This window comes from Danio rerio, chromosome 14, assembly GCF_049306965.1.
Source record: "Danio rerio strain Tuebingen ecotype United States chromosome 14, GRCz12tu, whole genome shotgun sequence".
Classification (NCBI taxonomy): Eukaryota; Metazoa; Chordata; class Actinopteri; order Cypriniformes; family Danionidae; genus Danio; species Danio rerio.
The window spans coordinates 2,740,478-2,754,984 of NC_133189.1; the positions used below are offsets into that span (position 1 = coordinate 2,740,478).

Here is a 14,507-nt window from a genome sequence, read left to right on the forward strand (position 1 = left end):
TGCATGGAGACATGGTCGAGACGAACTGCTGCAGTTCAAACTGAGCAATCAGAATGGGGAAGAAGGGGGATTCAAGTGACTTTTAACGTGGCATGGTTGTTGGTGCCAGACGGGCTGGTCTGAGTATTTCAGAAACTGCTGATCTCCTGGGAGTTTCACGCACAATCATCTCTAAGGTGTACAGAGAATGGTCTGAAAAAGAGGAAATATCCAGGGAGTGGCAGTTCTGTGGGCGCAAATGCCTTGTTGATGCCAGAGGTCAGAGGAGAATGGCCAGACTGGTTCCAGCTGATAGAAAGGCAACAGTAACTCAAATAAGCACTCGTTACAACCGAGCTCTGTAGAAGAGCATCTCTGAACACACAACACGTCCTGTAATCTAAGAACAGGAAACTGAGGCTACAATTCACACAGGCTCACCAAAACTGGACAATAGAAGATTGGAGAAACGTTGCCTGCTCTGATGAGTCTCCATTTCTGCTGACACATTGGGATAGCCTGGTCAGAATTTGGTGTCAAGAACATGAAAGCATGCATCCATCCTGCCTTGTATCAACAATTCAGGCTGGTGGTGGTGGTGTAATGGTGTGAGGGAGATTTTCTTGGCACACTGTAGGCTTATTAGTACCAGTTGAGGATCGTGTCAACACCACAGCCTACCTGAGTATTGCTGCTGACCATGTCCATCCCTTTATGACCACAGTGTCTCCATTTTCTGATGACTACTTCCAGCAGGATAACGCACCATGTCATAAAGCACAAATCATCTCAGACTGGTTTCTTGAACATGACAATGAGTTCCCTGTACTCAAATGGCCTCCAACGTCACCAGATCTCAATCCAATAGAGCTATTTTGGGATGAGGAGGAACGAGAAATTCATAACATGAATGTGCAGCCGACAAATCTGCAGATATCTGCATGCTATCATGTCAATACGGAGCAAAATCTCGAAGGAATATTTCCAGTACCAAGTTGAATCTCTGACATGAAGGATTAAGGCAGTTCTGAAGGTAACCCAGTTCTTGTAATGTGTACCTAATAAAGTGGCCGGCGAGTGCAGTAGTTATGCAATCACAAACACTTACATGACCTTCTGTCTTGTTGGTTTTCCTTTTAATTAATTATTATTATTTTCTTTATTAAAACAACTAATATACAGACTAAAGTATTGTATAATTGTGCAGTGTTTGGCAAAAATAAAAGGCATTAAATGTGTATATAAACAAAAAATAACATATCTTAAGGACTTCCCGATAATTCATATCCACATTCATAACATTGTGGCCGAGCTATAGCATATAGGCTGTAGATATAGGCATATAGGCTTGCATTGTAGTAATCTAGTGTCCTGCTGTCGCGAGAAACATATGTGACCCCTATTCTCGCTCTAATCCATTAACCTGCAAAACTGCTATGAAAACATAATCCACCTATTCCCTATGCCTGCGACCTAATTATTCACACTGAGAAAAATATAATTCATGTACATCCCCTGTGGTGCGTGTTTTGTGTGTGAGTCACTGTGTAAATGTTAATGTGCATGCGAGAGGATGGATAGATGCAGGGGTGAGTATTGGGATACTGCAGAATGACATCAGCAAGAACGCGTACGGGACATTTGAAGTGGAGCGAAACAGAAGCCAGTGTTCCTAAAGTACTATAATAAACCAGCTGAATATATAACCATCACAGGCTGAACATCATATTTCACTCTCCTCATTAAAGCTTAAGTGTTTCACTTGGTCTCATGCATTATCAAGAGCTTCAGAATCCGATTCGTGTAAAGTGTTTTGGGAGAAACTTTTTAAAAACACTTTCCATCTTCTATCCCATATGTAAAAATGGTCTTACCTTGAGCGTGCTCTGGGAGTTCAGCAAACGCAGGGAGGAGCGTGGTAAACACAAAAAGAGACAAAGGAGGAGATGGTTAGTATTTTACTTTTGTTAACACAATTGAGATCAAGACCCAGCTATGCTGAGAGACAGATAGAGCTTTCCAAAAGGAGACCTACTGTATACCGCTGAAAACAAACAAACAAAGGAAAATAAACAATACATATTTCACTAAGTATGGGTTAATAATACACACAGCACACACAGTGCTCAGTAGGGCTGCATGATATTGAAAATATCTGACATTGTGATATGTTGTTTTTCTGCTATATTTATAGTGATTCGAATATAATTATTTCACCAGATGACTCAATTTGGAAAAAAAAAAAAAACAATTATATTGATTGAGATTATTCCGTAGGCCAGATAATCCAGCCGAATGTCATCACTCGATTAAATGACCATTATTAGTGGTTATCAGCTGAGTATAGGGGCCTTCTGTGCCTACTGGTAGGCTCAGGAGGCTGTAATGTCAATAAAAAATCACTTTGTTAAACATCAAAAGTCGACAGCAGAGATAAAAAGTCCCATAATGCAATTCACGAGTCATGACCATTAAAAAAAAGGAAATCGAAAAACACAAAATATAAAACTTGTTAGAGATTTTTTATAGTGTATGTAAACTACTAAAGTGTAAATAAAAGTCACTTTGTTAAGCTGCAGGGTTGAATTTTCAACATCAAAGATCAGCATCCCATAATGCAATGCATTATGCATCATAACCATAAATAAATGCAAATTATATATGTATACAGTTGAAGTCAGAGTTATTAGCCCCCCTGAATTCTTAGACCACTTGTTTATTTTTTCCCCAATTTCTGTTTAACGGAGAGAAAAAAATTCTAAATGTAACATGTGTACTATTTATTTATTTATTATTGGACCAGACAATAAAACCAGAAGACTACAAGGTAAGTAAAAGGAGGTGGGGGTGAAACTGAGCAATAACCAAACACAAACTGAATGTTTTAAATACAAAAGTAATTTTACTTTAGATTGTATGATTTATTTCCTTTTCGTATTTTTCTTACTAAACAATACTTACATCAGTAACATAACTATTTATACACAATCCCCAGGGTGCACCCACTTTAAAATTATCATAAAATCACAATAAATCACAATAATGAATTCAAGTGAAAACAAAAGAAACCATAAAATAACACAAATAAATCAGTGTCGTTGTTCACTCTGAAATTGGTGAAATCAGTTCAATTCAGATAACGTTAGAAGTTCTGTTTTTTCCCTTCAAGAAAATCAGTCCGTACAGCTGTATTCAAAATCGCAGTCCAATAAAGGAATTAACTTTTTGACAAATTCTTACTTTATCCGGTGAAATGAGGATAAACTGAAATATGTGTACTTCACAATTTACCAGGTCAACGTGGGAGGCTCGCCATCAATACAAGGGAATCCAGGGAACTAGGAAAATCTCCTCCAGAAAAAAAACCTGGCTAATAACTAAAGTTTAATAACTGATTTATTTTCTCTTTGTCATGATGACAGTGATTAATATTTGACTAGATATTTTTCAAGACACTTCTGTACAGCTTAAAGTGACATTTAAAGGCTGAACTAAGTAATTAGGTTAACTAGGCAGGTTAGGGTAATTAGGCAAGTTATTGAATAATGATGGTTTGTTCTGTAGACTATGGGAAAATAAAATTAAGCTTGAAGGGGTTAATATTATTGACCTTAAAATGGTTCTTTAAAAATTAAAAACTGCTTTTATTCTAACCAAAATAAAACAAACAAGACTTTCTCCAGAAGAAAAAATATTATCAGACATACTGTGAACATTTCCTTGCTCTGTTAAACATCATTGGGAAATATTTAAAAAAGAGAAGAAAAAAAAATCAAAGATGGGCTATTAATTCTGACTTCAACTGTATGAACCACACAATACAAAAGCTTGTTAATGAACTAATATATTTTTACAGTGTGTATTATTTTTTTATACAATATATAATGTGAATAAAAGTCACTTTGTTAAGCCGCAGGGCTGAATTTTTTCAACATCAGAAGTCGACAGAGCAGATATCAATATCCCATAATGCAGTTCATCACCATAAATAAATACGTAACACCTGTGAATCATGAAATATGGCAAATGTTAATGAACAGATATTTTTTACAGTGTGCATATTTAATTCCAGCAGTGCATCTTGTGCATTTTCTCACTGCTTTTTCCTAAATTCAGCCCAGAGCTGACCAGACATCAACAGCAAATCAAAAAGCAAATCCTTTAGTGTTGTTGTCACTAGGACTGGGTGATATTGCCAAACAAATTATCACGATGTTCGTTCATTTTCTTTTCGGCTTAGTCCCTTTATTAATCAGGGGTCGCCACAACGGAATGAACCGCCAACTTATCCAGCATATATTTTACACAGCGGATACCATTCCAACTGCAACCCAACACTAGGAATCACCCATGCACACTTTTTTCACACACATACACTACCGCCAATTTAGCTTATTCAATTCACCTACAGCGCATGTCTTTGGACTGTGGGGGAAACCGGAGCAACCGGAGGAAACCCACGCCAACACAGGAAGTGTACTTGCATTGTGATGATATTATATTGTCATTCTAGCATTAAAAAAGTGGCATTAAATAGTTTTAAAATGACAATAATATTGTTTATCGCAATATATTTGGGTGCAATACATCATACAACAACAAAGAGATATGGTGGCAGGCCTACCCGTTGGGAACAGAAAGCTGAGCCAATACCGATACTAACCTAAAAGCAAGATTGTACCATTTTAAATATTTCAGTATTAATATTTACAGATATTTCTGACAACACTAATCCTTTATAAATATGAATCCCTGTTCTTCTTAGAGTTTTAATGTAGATATAAAAACAAAGGAACATCCAGTGCCAGAAAGAGAGGGAGAGAGGCAGTGAAATGCACAATTAGCAGCGTGCTAAAAATGGAGCAGAACAGCTAAAGGAGAAGGGAAAGAGAGAGCAGACCACTGTCAAAAGTAGGAGGGAGGAGAAAAAAACAGCAGCTTGAAAGAATGGGGTTAGTGAGGGAGGAAGATAAGGGGAAATTAAACAGGGATTAAAAGGTGGAGAGAGCGAGTGAGAGCGAAACAAGATACACAGTGTGAGAACCAAATTAGCTAGTGGGAGAAAGTGAATGGAGGAACTGTTACAGTTGTCAGTGGCTCCCATTGGACTTTAGCATTGTGTGTATATGTATGTGTGTGTGTATGAGTGAATGACAGGTCTTTAGCACGCTGGGTAAATTTCTTTTGCTCTTCAGACCTGTGTAAAGCTGATGACTTTCCTCTGTAATCCCATTAGGAAGCTTGTAGTTGGATCATCGTCTCCCTGGTTGTGCTGACAGGCCTAATCCAACAGCACACATCAACAACACCGCCGCGTCTACGGCAAGCGTGCTGGACCAGATTAACCTCAAAAAACACCTGAGATGCATAATCTGGTCATGGTTCTGACACAATTTTAAAGTCGAAGTTATAATATTGACAATCATTGTGTGCGACAGAGTGATTGTATTAGCTGGAAGGTCACAGTTAAGTTGTGTTTTCCCTAATGACAGCTCAGGCACTCTACACATGACCTGTCAGTGCTCATTATTAGACTGACAGAATGAATGAAATGGTTTTCGGTCTTTTTGATGATGCCTAAAATAAGTATCAGCAAGAAGACAGATATAGCATTGTTTTCTTTTTGCGTATCATTCCCTCATAGCAAACTAACCAACCCGGGCTCATTGTGAAAATGTAGCCCCGCGGACGTTTCTGCGGACTGCGATTTACGTCCCGGCAGGTATGTATTCGAACGGTTTTTGTTTTCGTGGATCCGCGAGAGGCAGCTGTGCGCGTTTTTTCACGTCTCGGGCGCCTCCCGGGAGCGCGCGCCGTTCGCGCCAGCGCCGTTCTCGCGCGAAAAGCCGCGAAAATCGCAGTCTCCAGAAACGTCCGCGGGGCTACGTTTTCAGAATGAGCTTGGGTTGCAACTAACAATGAGAACGGTTAAGAATATTGTGGCTGAAGTCGTCAAACTGACATCAATTGAGAAGAATCGCCACTGTAAATACAAAAGTAAATGGTCAAATTGAGCAGTCATTTGATTAAAGATGACCAAAACAATTATTTTATTGGATTAACTTGCACAGATTAATTAGTAAGCATTGTTTGTACTATTAGGGTAAAAATATTTAGGCATCATGCATTTGAACACCACTAAATACACTAAATACAATGTATATATTGTTAAAAAAAATCCATCTAAGGGCTCTATTATAACAATCAAGACGCAAAGTCTAAAGCGCATGATGCACAAAAAATTAAAGGCATGTCCGAATCCAATTTTGCTATTTTAAGGATGGAAAAATATGCTCTGCACCCTGGTGCATGGTCTAACAGGGTTGTGCTTAATCTCCCAATGAGTTATGGGTGTGTTTTTATGTTTTGTTATGTCACATTCCTTTTAAGAGTCAGTTTTGTCACGCCGTGGTGCATTTGCTGTTTACATGGTGGACGTTTTAAGTGTAAAAACTGAACGCTTCACTAGCGAGAAAACAGTTAAACAGAGCATCTGCAGCGCGAGGATAAAGAACAAGCCTGTATGCTAATGCAGACGTCTCCAAAACCGGTCCCACTTTATATTAAGTGGCCTTAACTAATATGTACTTACACAGGATTAAATAGTTTGTTACAATGTACTTATTGTGTAAATACATGTATTTACTGTGTACTTATTCTTGATTAAATACATGTATGTAATTACATCTGTAATTAACTTTTGTATTTACGTTTGTAAATACACTGTTGATCATCCCTTACACCTGAACCCACCCTTAAACCTATCCATGCCACCAAACCTGTCCATAACCCAACCTCTATCCCAACTCAAAAGCACCACAAGTGCTCTCAAATACATTATAAACACATTAAGTACATTGTATTTATTTTTTTATGTAAGTACATAGTAGTTAAGGACACCTAATATAAAGTGGGACCCCAAAACTCGACAGGTGGAAAAATCTAAACTTATTTTTATTCAGACAAATATGAATATGCATATAATAAATAACACATTTAATAATAATAGCAGTATAAAAATGCAGATTGTCATAAACTGAAAAACTGTTTCGGCATTCATGTTAAGAGATTAGAGCTTTCATACTGCAAGCAGAAGCAGCATGAGTGGTGCTGAAGCAGCAGTGCTGCGATAGTTTCGGCGCTGGGTCTATTTTTGTCGCTGCTCATGCTCAATTAAAGTGACTGTGCATTGATAATGACCCAAAACACATTGAATAACAGTAAAAAGTAGCAATTTTACCCAATCAAAGCATCAATAATATCCACTGATTTTTTTATATTCAATCAAATGAACTTAAATTAATTAAAACGGCAACGAATATTTATGTCACCGGCTCGGTCCCAGTCATTCCCCTCGCTGGCCAATAGAGGTCATCATCACCGGACTTTTAACATTACGTCATTCCCACTGACTGATTAGCACATACACCTGCAGCACGATTCCCAATCACTCAGCTCACCCATATAAGCAGCACACACACGCTGCTTCAGTGCGAAGTCTTGTTCTGCCCCGGCTAACACTACTGAGCGTTTCTGATCCTTGCCTGCTTTCCCGTTGATAACCCCGGACTGTATCTCAACCTTGTATTGCCTGCCCTGAACTCTAGCCTGTTCATCGACTTTGATCCTCGCCGCCTGCCTTTGACCCATGCCTGAATACTCACCTTGTGTTTGCCTGCCGCCAACCCTTCGACTAACTACAACTGTGTTTGATGTGAGTTCGCACACGCTTAACATCTGTGTGCTTATTGTTATTAAACTCTGTACAAATATACAAATAATATACAAATGGATCCTTCCTTACAATTTACTTGGCCCTGAACTACAAAACCAAATTTAAAACAATTTTAGTATTAGTTTCGCTTAAGTTGCACGCTAGTTTGATCATGTGTAAATATCATTATAAATGTATTGTTTAAATATTATTACAACTATATTGACCTACATCATCCTGACAATCAAATACAAAAATACATGACACCACAGGCGACTGTCTTCTGACCAAGTGGACCTTAAAAGACAAGAATGGCGCTTTTCATAGAGCTTGAGAGGTATGCAGTTCTTTAGGGTCTATATTATTTGTAAAATAAAGACTTGCGGGTTAAGGAAACAGCATGGGAGGAAATTTCCACGGGCATTGGTGCAGATGAAAAAAAGAAAGTGTATTTATATACAAATATAGATTGGAAACTATAGAATAGACAGAGACAGATTGATCTGTGCAACTTTATAGCAATTATAGCAAATTTACAATACTCAAAAATGTCCTGAAAATTTCCTGATGTAAGGTAATGTCCTGTTTTTCTAAATCATTTTCACATATCCCCATGGGCCTGGGGACTTTGTCACTGAGCTTTAAAGGAAATTAAATTCACAGAGCATAAAAAGCCTTTTTCCAAGCTTTGCGCTTCAAACCGATCAAATAAAATAGAAAAAGAGATCATGTCCTGCTGAACCCGCACGCAGGACAACGACTTAACCTCACTGTCAACCTCATACAAGCCAACATTACAGCCACTGCTCTGATTACCTTCAGTAAAGGTCACTGACCATCCAATTCACTGGCAATGACAAGGCTAGCACCGCCACACACGACAATACTAACAAACCATTACAGGTTAATAATCTGCATTCATATTATAATGATTATGGAAGAGGCAGAGTATGGAGCATTTACAATGTCAGAAAGCAAAAACACATCCGTTTTCCATTTATTTATGGTTGTGAATTGCACTATGGGATGGTAATCTCTGCTTTGTTCCCTTTTGATGTTGTAAATTTATCTCTACAGTTTAACAAAGAGACTTTTTACATTTTAGTAGTTTGAAATAATATGATGCATAAGAAAAAATACATTGAGAAGTAGGTAGAAATACTCAGTTTATTACAAGGTTATTATCGCATAATATACAACACCAACCTAGACAATTTATCATTTATTCATTTTCTTTGTGCTTTAGTCCCTTTATTAATCAGGGGTCACCACAGCGGAATGAAGCGCCAACTTATCCAGCATATGTTTTACGCAGCGGATGCCCTTCCAGCTGCAACCCAACACTGGGAAACACCCATTCACTCTTGCATTCACACACATACCCTACGGCCAATGTAGATTATTCAATTCACCTATAGTGCATGTGTTTGGACTGGAAAGCGGAGCACCTAGAGAAAACTCACGCAAACATGGGGAGAACATGCAAACTCCACACAGAAATCCCAATGGACCCAGCTGGGGCTTGAACCAGCAATCTTCTTGCTGTAAGGCGATTGTGCTACCCACTGCGCCACCGCGATGCCCTGACAACATATCACTTTATACTATTGAACATGTTAGTGTAAAGTCACTTATTCAAAATTCATAGTTATAATTTGTGGGAAGAAATGAAAGATCAATATCTCATAATGCAATTCAAAGCATAAATAAAAGCGGAAAAAATTATGAATATTTTTTACACTGTATCTTCAAAACTCAAACATCTTAACATCATGGGAAAACACTCTTAAAATATTTGAATCTTATTTACATATAGTTGTGTGTCTCTGTAGTTTCTAGAGCAGAGTGTGTCAAGGTTCTAGAGCAGGGGTGGAAAACTCGGTCCTGGAGGGCCGGTGTCCTGCACAGTTTTGCTCCAACACTAATCAAACACACCTGGACACGGTAATCAGTGTTTCCAAAATCACTAGAAATCTATAAGCAGGTGTGTTTGATTAGAGTTGGAGCTAAACTGTGCAGGACACCGGCCCTCCAGGACTGAGTTTGCCCACCCCTGTTGTAGAGGCATACTCCAGGTGAAAATATAATACAAATGGTTCTTTAAGGGTACTGCAACACTGCACTTTTTTGCTGATAATAAAAGTTTGTGGTAACACTATATGGTCAAAAACGTTTAACATACACTCTAAAATGCTCGGTTACAATAATCCAATGTTGGATCAAATATGGAGAAACCTAATTTTGGGTTGATTTCTTCAATTAAATTTAAATAATTATTTTTAAACAAGCTGTTGAGTCTGTCCAAATTTGACCCAGCATTGGGTTACTACAACTTAGCATTTTTTAGAGGTAACATTTTGCATTACTCGATTACATTAAAGGAATAGTTCACCCTATGAAAATTGTGTGGTCATTTACTCTCCCTTCACTTGTAACAAGCATGCTTAATGTTCTGTTAACCACAAAATAAAATATTCTGGAAAATGATGGCACCCACTGACCCTTTGAGTTTCTTTGTCCTGTTGAACAAAAACAAGATATTTTAAAGAATGTTGGTTGCTGGTACCCATTGACTTCCATAATAGGATACAAATATGGAAGTCATTGGGTGCCAGTTTACCTGCACAGCACTTCAGCTGGCCACCGTTAGACCAGCAACCAACATTCTTCAAAGTATCTTATTTTTGTTCTTATTTTGAAAATATGTTGGTTGCTGGCATCCGTTAATATCCCTGGTTGGAAAACAAATATAAAAAAGTCATAGGAGGCCCACAACCAACATTCTTCAAAATATTTTATTTTTGTTTTTATTTTGAATTATATTGGTTGTTGGCACCCATTGATATCCATTGTAGGAAAACGAATATGGAATTCATTGGGGGCCAACAACCAACATTCTTCAAACTATCTTCTTTTTGTTCAACAAAACAAAGAAACTCAAAGGTTTAAAACTACACCACACTCGGGAGAATATTATAAGGTAATTTTTGGGTGAACTATTCCTTTAAACATACAATTAGCAAAAAATAATTAAACTTTGATGAAAAAGAAAAGTGACATTTTGCATAACTCGATTACATTAAAGGAATAGTTCACCCTAATTTGAAAATTTTGTGGTCATTTACTCTCCCTTCACTTGTAACAAGCATGCTTAATGTTCTGTTTACCACTAAATAAAATATTCTGGAAAATGATGGCACCCACTGACCTTTGAGTTTCTTTGTCCTGTTGAACAAAAACAAGATAATTTGAAGAATGTTGGTTGCTGGTACCCATTGACTTCCATAATAGGATACAAATATGGAAGTCATTGGGTGCCAGTTTACCTGCACAGCACGTCACTAGCTGGCCACCGTTAGACCAGCAACCAACATTCTTCAAAGTATCTTATTTTTGTTCTTATTTTGAATTATGTTGGTTGTTAGCACCCATTGATATCCATAGTAGGAAAACAAATATAGAAGTCATAGGGGACCAACAAGCAACATTCTTCAAAATATCTTATTTTTGTTCTTATTTTAAATTATGTTGGTTGCTGGCAACTATTGATATCCATATAGGAAAAATATGGAAGTCATTGGGCGCCAGCAATCAACATTCTTCAAAATATCTTATTTTTGTTCTTATTGTGAGGAATAAAACTTTCATTTTTTTCTACTATAGAGGACAATAGGTGCCAGCAACCAACATTTTTCAAACTATCTTCTTTTTTGTTCAACAAAACAAAGAAACTCAAAGGTTTAAAACTACACCACACTCGGGAGAATAATTATAAGGTCATTTTTATTTCTGGGTGAACTATGCCATTAAACATACAATTAGCAAATTAAACATTTCATTAATTCATTTTCATTAATTAAACATTTGATGAAAAAGAAATGTATGCATCAAACATTTATTCTACCTTTCTATCATCAAATTAATAGCGTATAAATATATTACCTGTATCATAGACGGGAAGCGAGTAGAGATACTGTAAGAATATTACAATGAGAACAATGAGAAGGAGGAATTGAACAGATCCGAGGTAAAAATAAAAGAACAGCACAGAGATCAAATGAAAACAGGAACGAAGTAAAGGGAAAAGGGAAGAAGATAACAAATGATCGGAAATCAGACAGCGACGTAAAACCTGAGCTAATCTGAATGTCTTTCACGGCTGGCAAAGACAGACACGGCTCTCTTTCAGAGGCAGCAGCTGCAGAAGGATATGGCTGGAATCACTCTCAGGTCTAATGAGCACACACACACACACACACACACACATTAGAGAGACTATGTCTAGAGAGCAAACACACACACACACACACACACACACACACACACAAACACCTGCATGCCAACCATCATCATTCTCAAAACTAAAAATAACCAGCAAACATGTATAGGCTGCAATATGGACATGGCAGATTTGTGCAGAAATTATGCAATGAATCATCTAAAACTGCACATTATACGCCTTTTTTGTTCATTTAAAATATTTTGGCTGTTTATAATAATAATTTCAGTGAGTATAACAATAAATAATACCATGTTTAATCCACTGAAGCTGAATTACTACATTAAACATTAACAGAACCACCAGTAAATTCTGTCAAAACTTGCCATTTATTTTCATTTTCTTTCAATTCTGAACAATCGGCCAACTATTAAGCACATTATACACACAAACAATCGCATTAAAAAGAAAGAGAAGCACATAATCAGATTTGTGCATGTGTATTATGTAAGCTTTTAATGTTAGGCAGCCAAATAATGCATTGCAAAACCAACAGAACAATTAAACTAATAAATAAACACTACTAAATAAATAAAGAGATGCACCACGCAGTTTGCAAGGTTATCCACATAAACCCCCTTTTTTTAAAAAGAGAGAGAATTCAGCCATATTTAAGCTGAAGTCAGTGAACAGACTAAATTATTCACATCGCGCTGGCCTACATCTTCCAGGCAAATGTCTGTGTGTGTGTGTGTGTTCATGTGTGAGGGATGCAAGGATGCTGTTCGGACTCAAGCACGCTCTTAAATTCACAGCGACATTAAAAGCTTCTGCTTTAATGGTCCCCAAAAGAACAGCTCTCACTGGAAAAAAGTCACTCTGCTAAAAAAAAAGGTGAGAACAGAAACACTGGCTGGAAAACTACAAAGCAGACTGTCTGATTTATTTACAGTAAAGCAACACTGGAGAAAAACACGAAGGCACTGCACATATTTCACCCTGAACGCAGAGGATGCCTTCACACAAGGTTTGGTAGATTTCAAGCAAGTATAAATGTGATTTATAGCATCATACCTGCATATGAGTCTGCGCAAGTGAGATGTTTTAAATCTCAAGAAGCAGAAGATGCATGATTAAGAGCTGATCGCAATTTTATTTTTGTACCCTTTTCCATTTGCCCTTTAAACAGTGTGTGAAGGGGAAGTGCTTCAAAATTTACCCCTAACTAGTTAAACTCTGCTGCTATTTTGGGATTTCCGCCTGGATTTTGCCTACCCAAATTTAAAAGCTTATTCAGGCAGCGTAATACAGAGAGTGGTGCACAGCGCATTAAATGATCTGTATTTAAAAGGGGGGAAAAAATAAAAATAGAATAAATAAATATTTTATATTAGACACACATCTAGGGCCTGATGTATCAACGCTGCGTACGCACAAAAACTTTGCGTACGCCAGGTTTCACGCTCAGAATCGCTCACGTTTGGATTTACTAACGATGAACTAAATGTGGGAATGTGCGCAGCTCCATGCCAGCTTTATGGCTGGCGTACGCACATTTTTTGTGCGTGTCTGTTTTATTTCCATTGGCGACTCCTAGAGGCAGTTGTGTTAAATTCCTCTCTACAAAGTGTCTGAGCCTTGCAATGGCAGCTGTATGAGACGGGTTCATCTAGCAAGTATTTAAGGTTTCCATACCATACAGTTGACCAGCTAAACATTAAAGCACAATTTGCAGCGGTCGCCTGTTTTCCCAATGTAATCTGAGCTATCTACTGCTCGCACATTGCTATAGAGACACTATCTGAAGATGAATTTGCATGCGTGAATCAGAAACATTTCCATTCAATAAATGTGCAAATAAAATATGATGCACAAACTTATTAATGATTCCTACTTGTCTTTCTCGTGATAAATAGTTGCAAATGTCTGATTTGTAGCGGGGATAAAAGAAGAAAGAGTTCATCAGACGCTGGATTCGAACCGAGTTCATGCTCGAACGTGTCAAAACATGTTGACATGCGTCTTAAAAGCTGCGCCACTAAGACTGTTAAGTACTACAACATTTTACATCTATAAACCACACTATTTCTTTTATAATTCACTCAGTGCGATGTTCAGACCCAACTGTGTTAACCGCATCAGCTAAACTCTCCCACTCTATTTTTTACTTTTGTTGTTTATTCCAGAGAACAAAGTTGCAAATAACACCGCTTTTCTCCGGTCTACCTCCGAAAGCAGCACCTCCAATCCACATTCTGTTCAAAGTCTGTCTTCTTGCTTGCTTTTGCCTTTGCTTTTTCGTTGGGTTTTTCCAAAGTAGAGTAATTAGCATATTCATACGGGGGAGGAGGCAGGGAGGGGTTTTGCAACACAATCTCACGGCAATTCGTAACTTTTTCATTTAGTGGTTAATTCGTATGAATTCGTACGATCTAATTTGTACAATTTGGTACGATTTGCTCATCCCCCAATGACGGTTGGGGTTAGGGGTGGGGTCAGGTGCCACGCCTCCTTTTTAAAATCGTACCATTTCGTACGACTGAACTCGTACGAATTAGCCACTAAACTGGCAAAACGTAAAATACTTACGTTTTC

The 14,507-nt window shown here is 37.7% G+C and overlaps 3 protein-coding genes across 3 annotated transcripts in view; all 3 read right to left on the reverse strand.

The window, feature by feature from the left end:
• The window catches only part of pcdh2aa1 (protocadherin 2 alpha a 1), a 202,037-nt gene that overhangs the window by 106,692 nt on the left and 80,838 nt on the right, over window positions 1-14,507 (reverse strand).
• The window catches only part of pcdh2aa3 (protocadherin 2 alpha a 3), a 192,430-nt gene that overhangs the window by 106,692 nt on the left and 71,231 nt on the right, over window positions 1-14,507 (reverse strand).
• pcdh2aa15 (protocadherin 2 alpha a 15) overlaps window positions 1-14,507 on the reverse strand; it is a 147,926-nt gene that overhangs the window by 106,692 nt on the left and 26,727 nt on the right. The window contains 1 exon segment of the mRNA NM_001009586.2: window positions 1,854-1,865. Within this exon segment, the coding sequence (NP_001009586.2) occupies window positions 1,854-1,865 (12 nt within the window).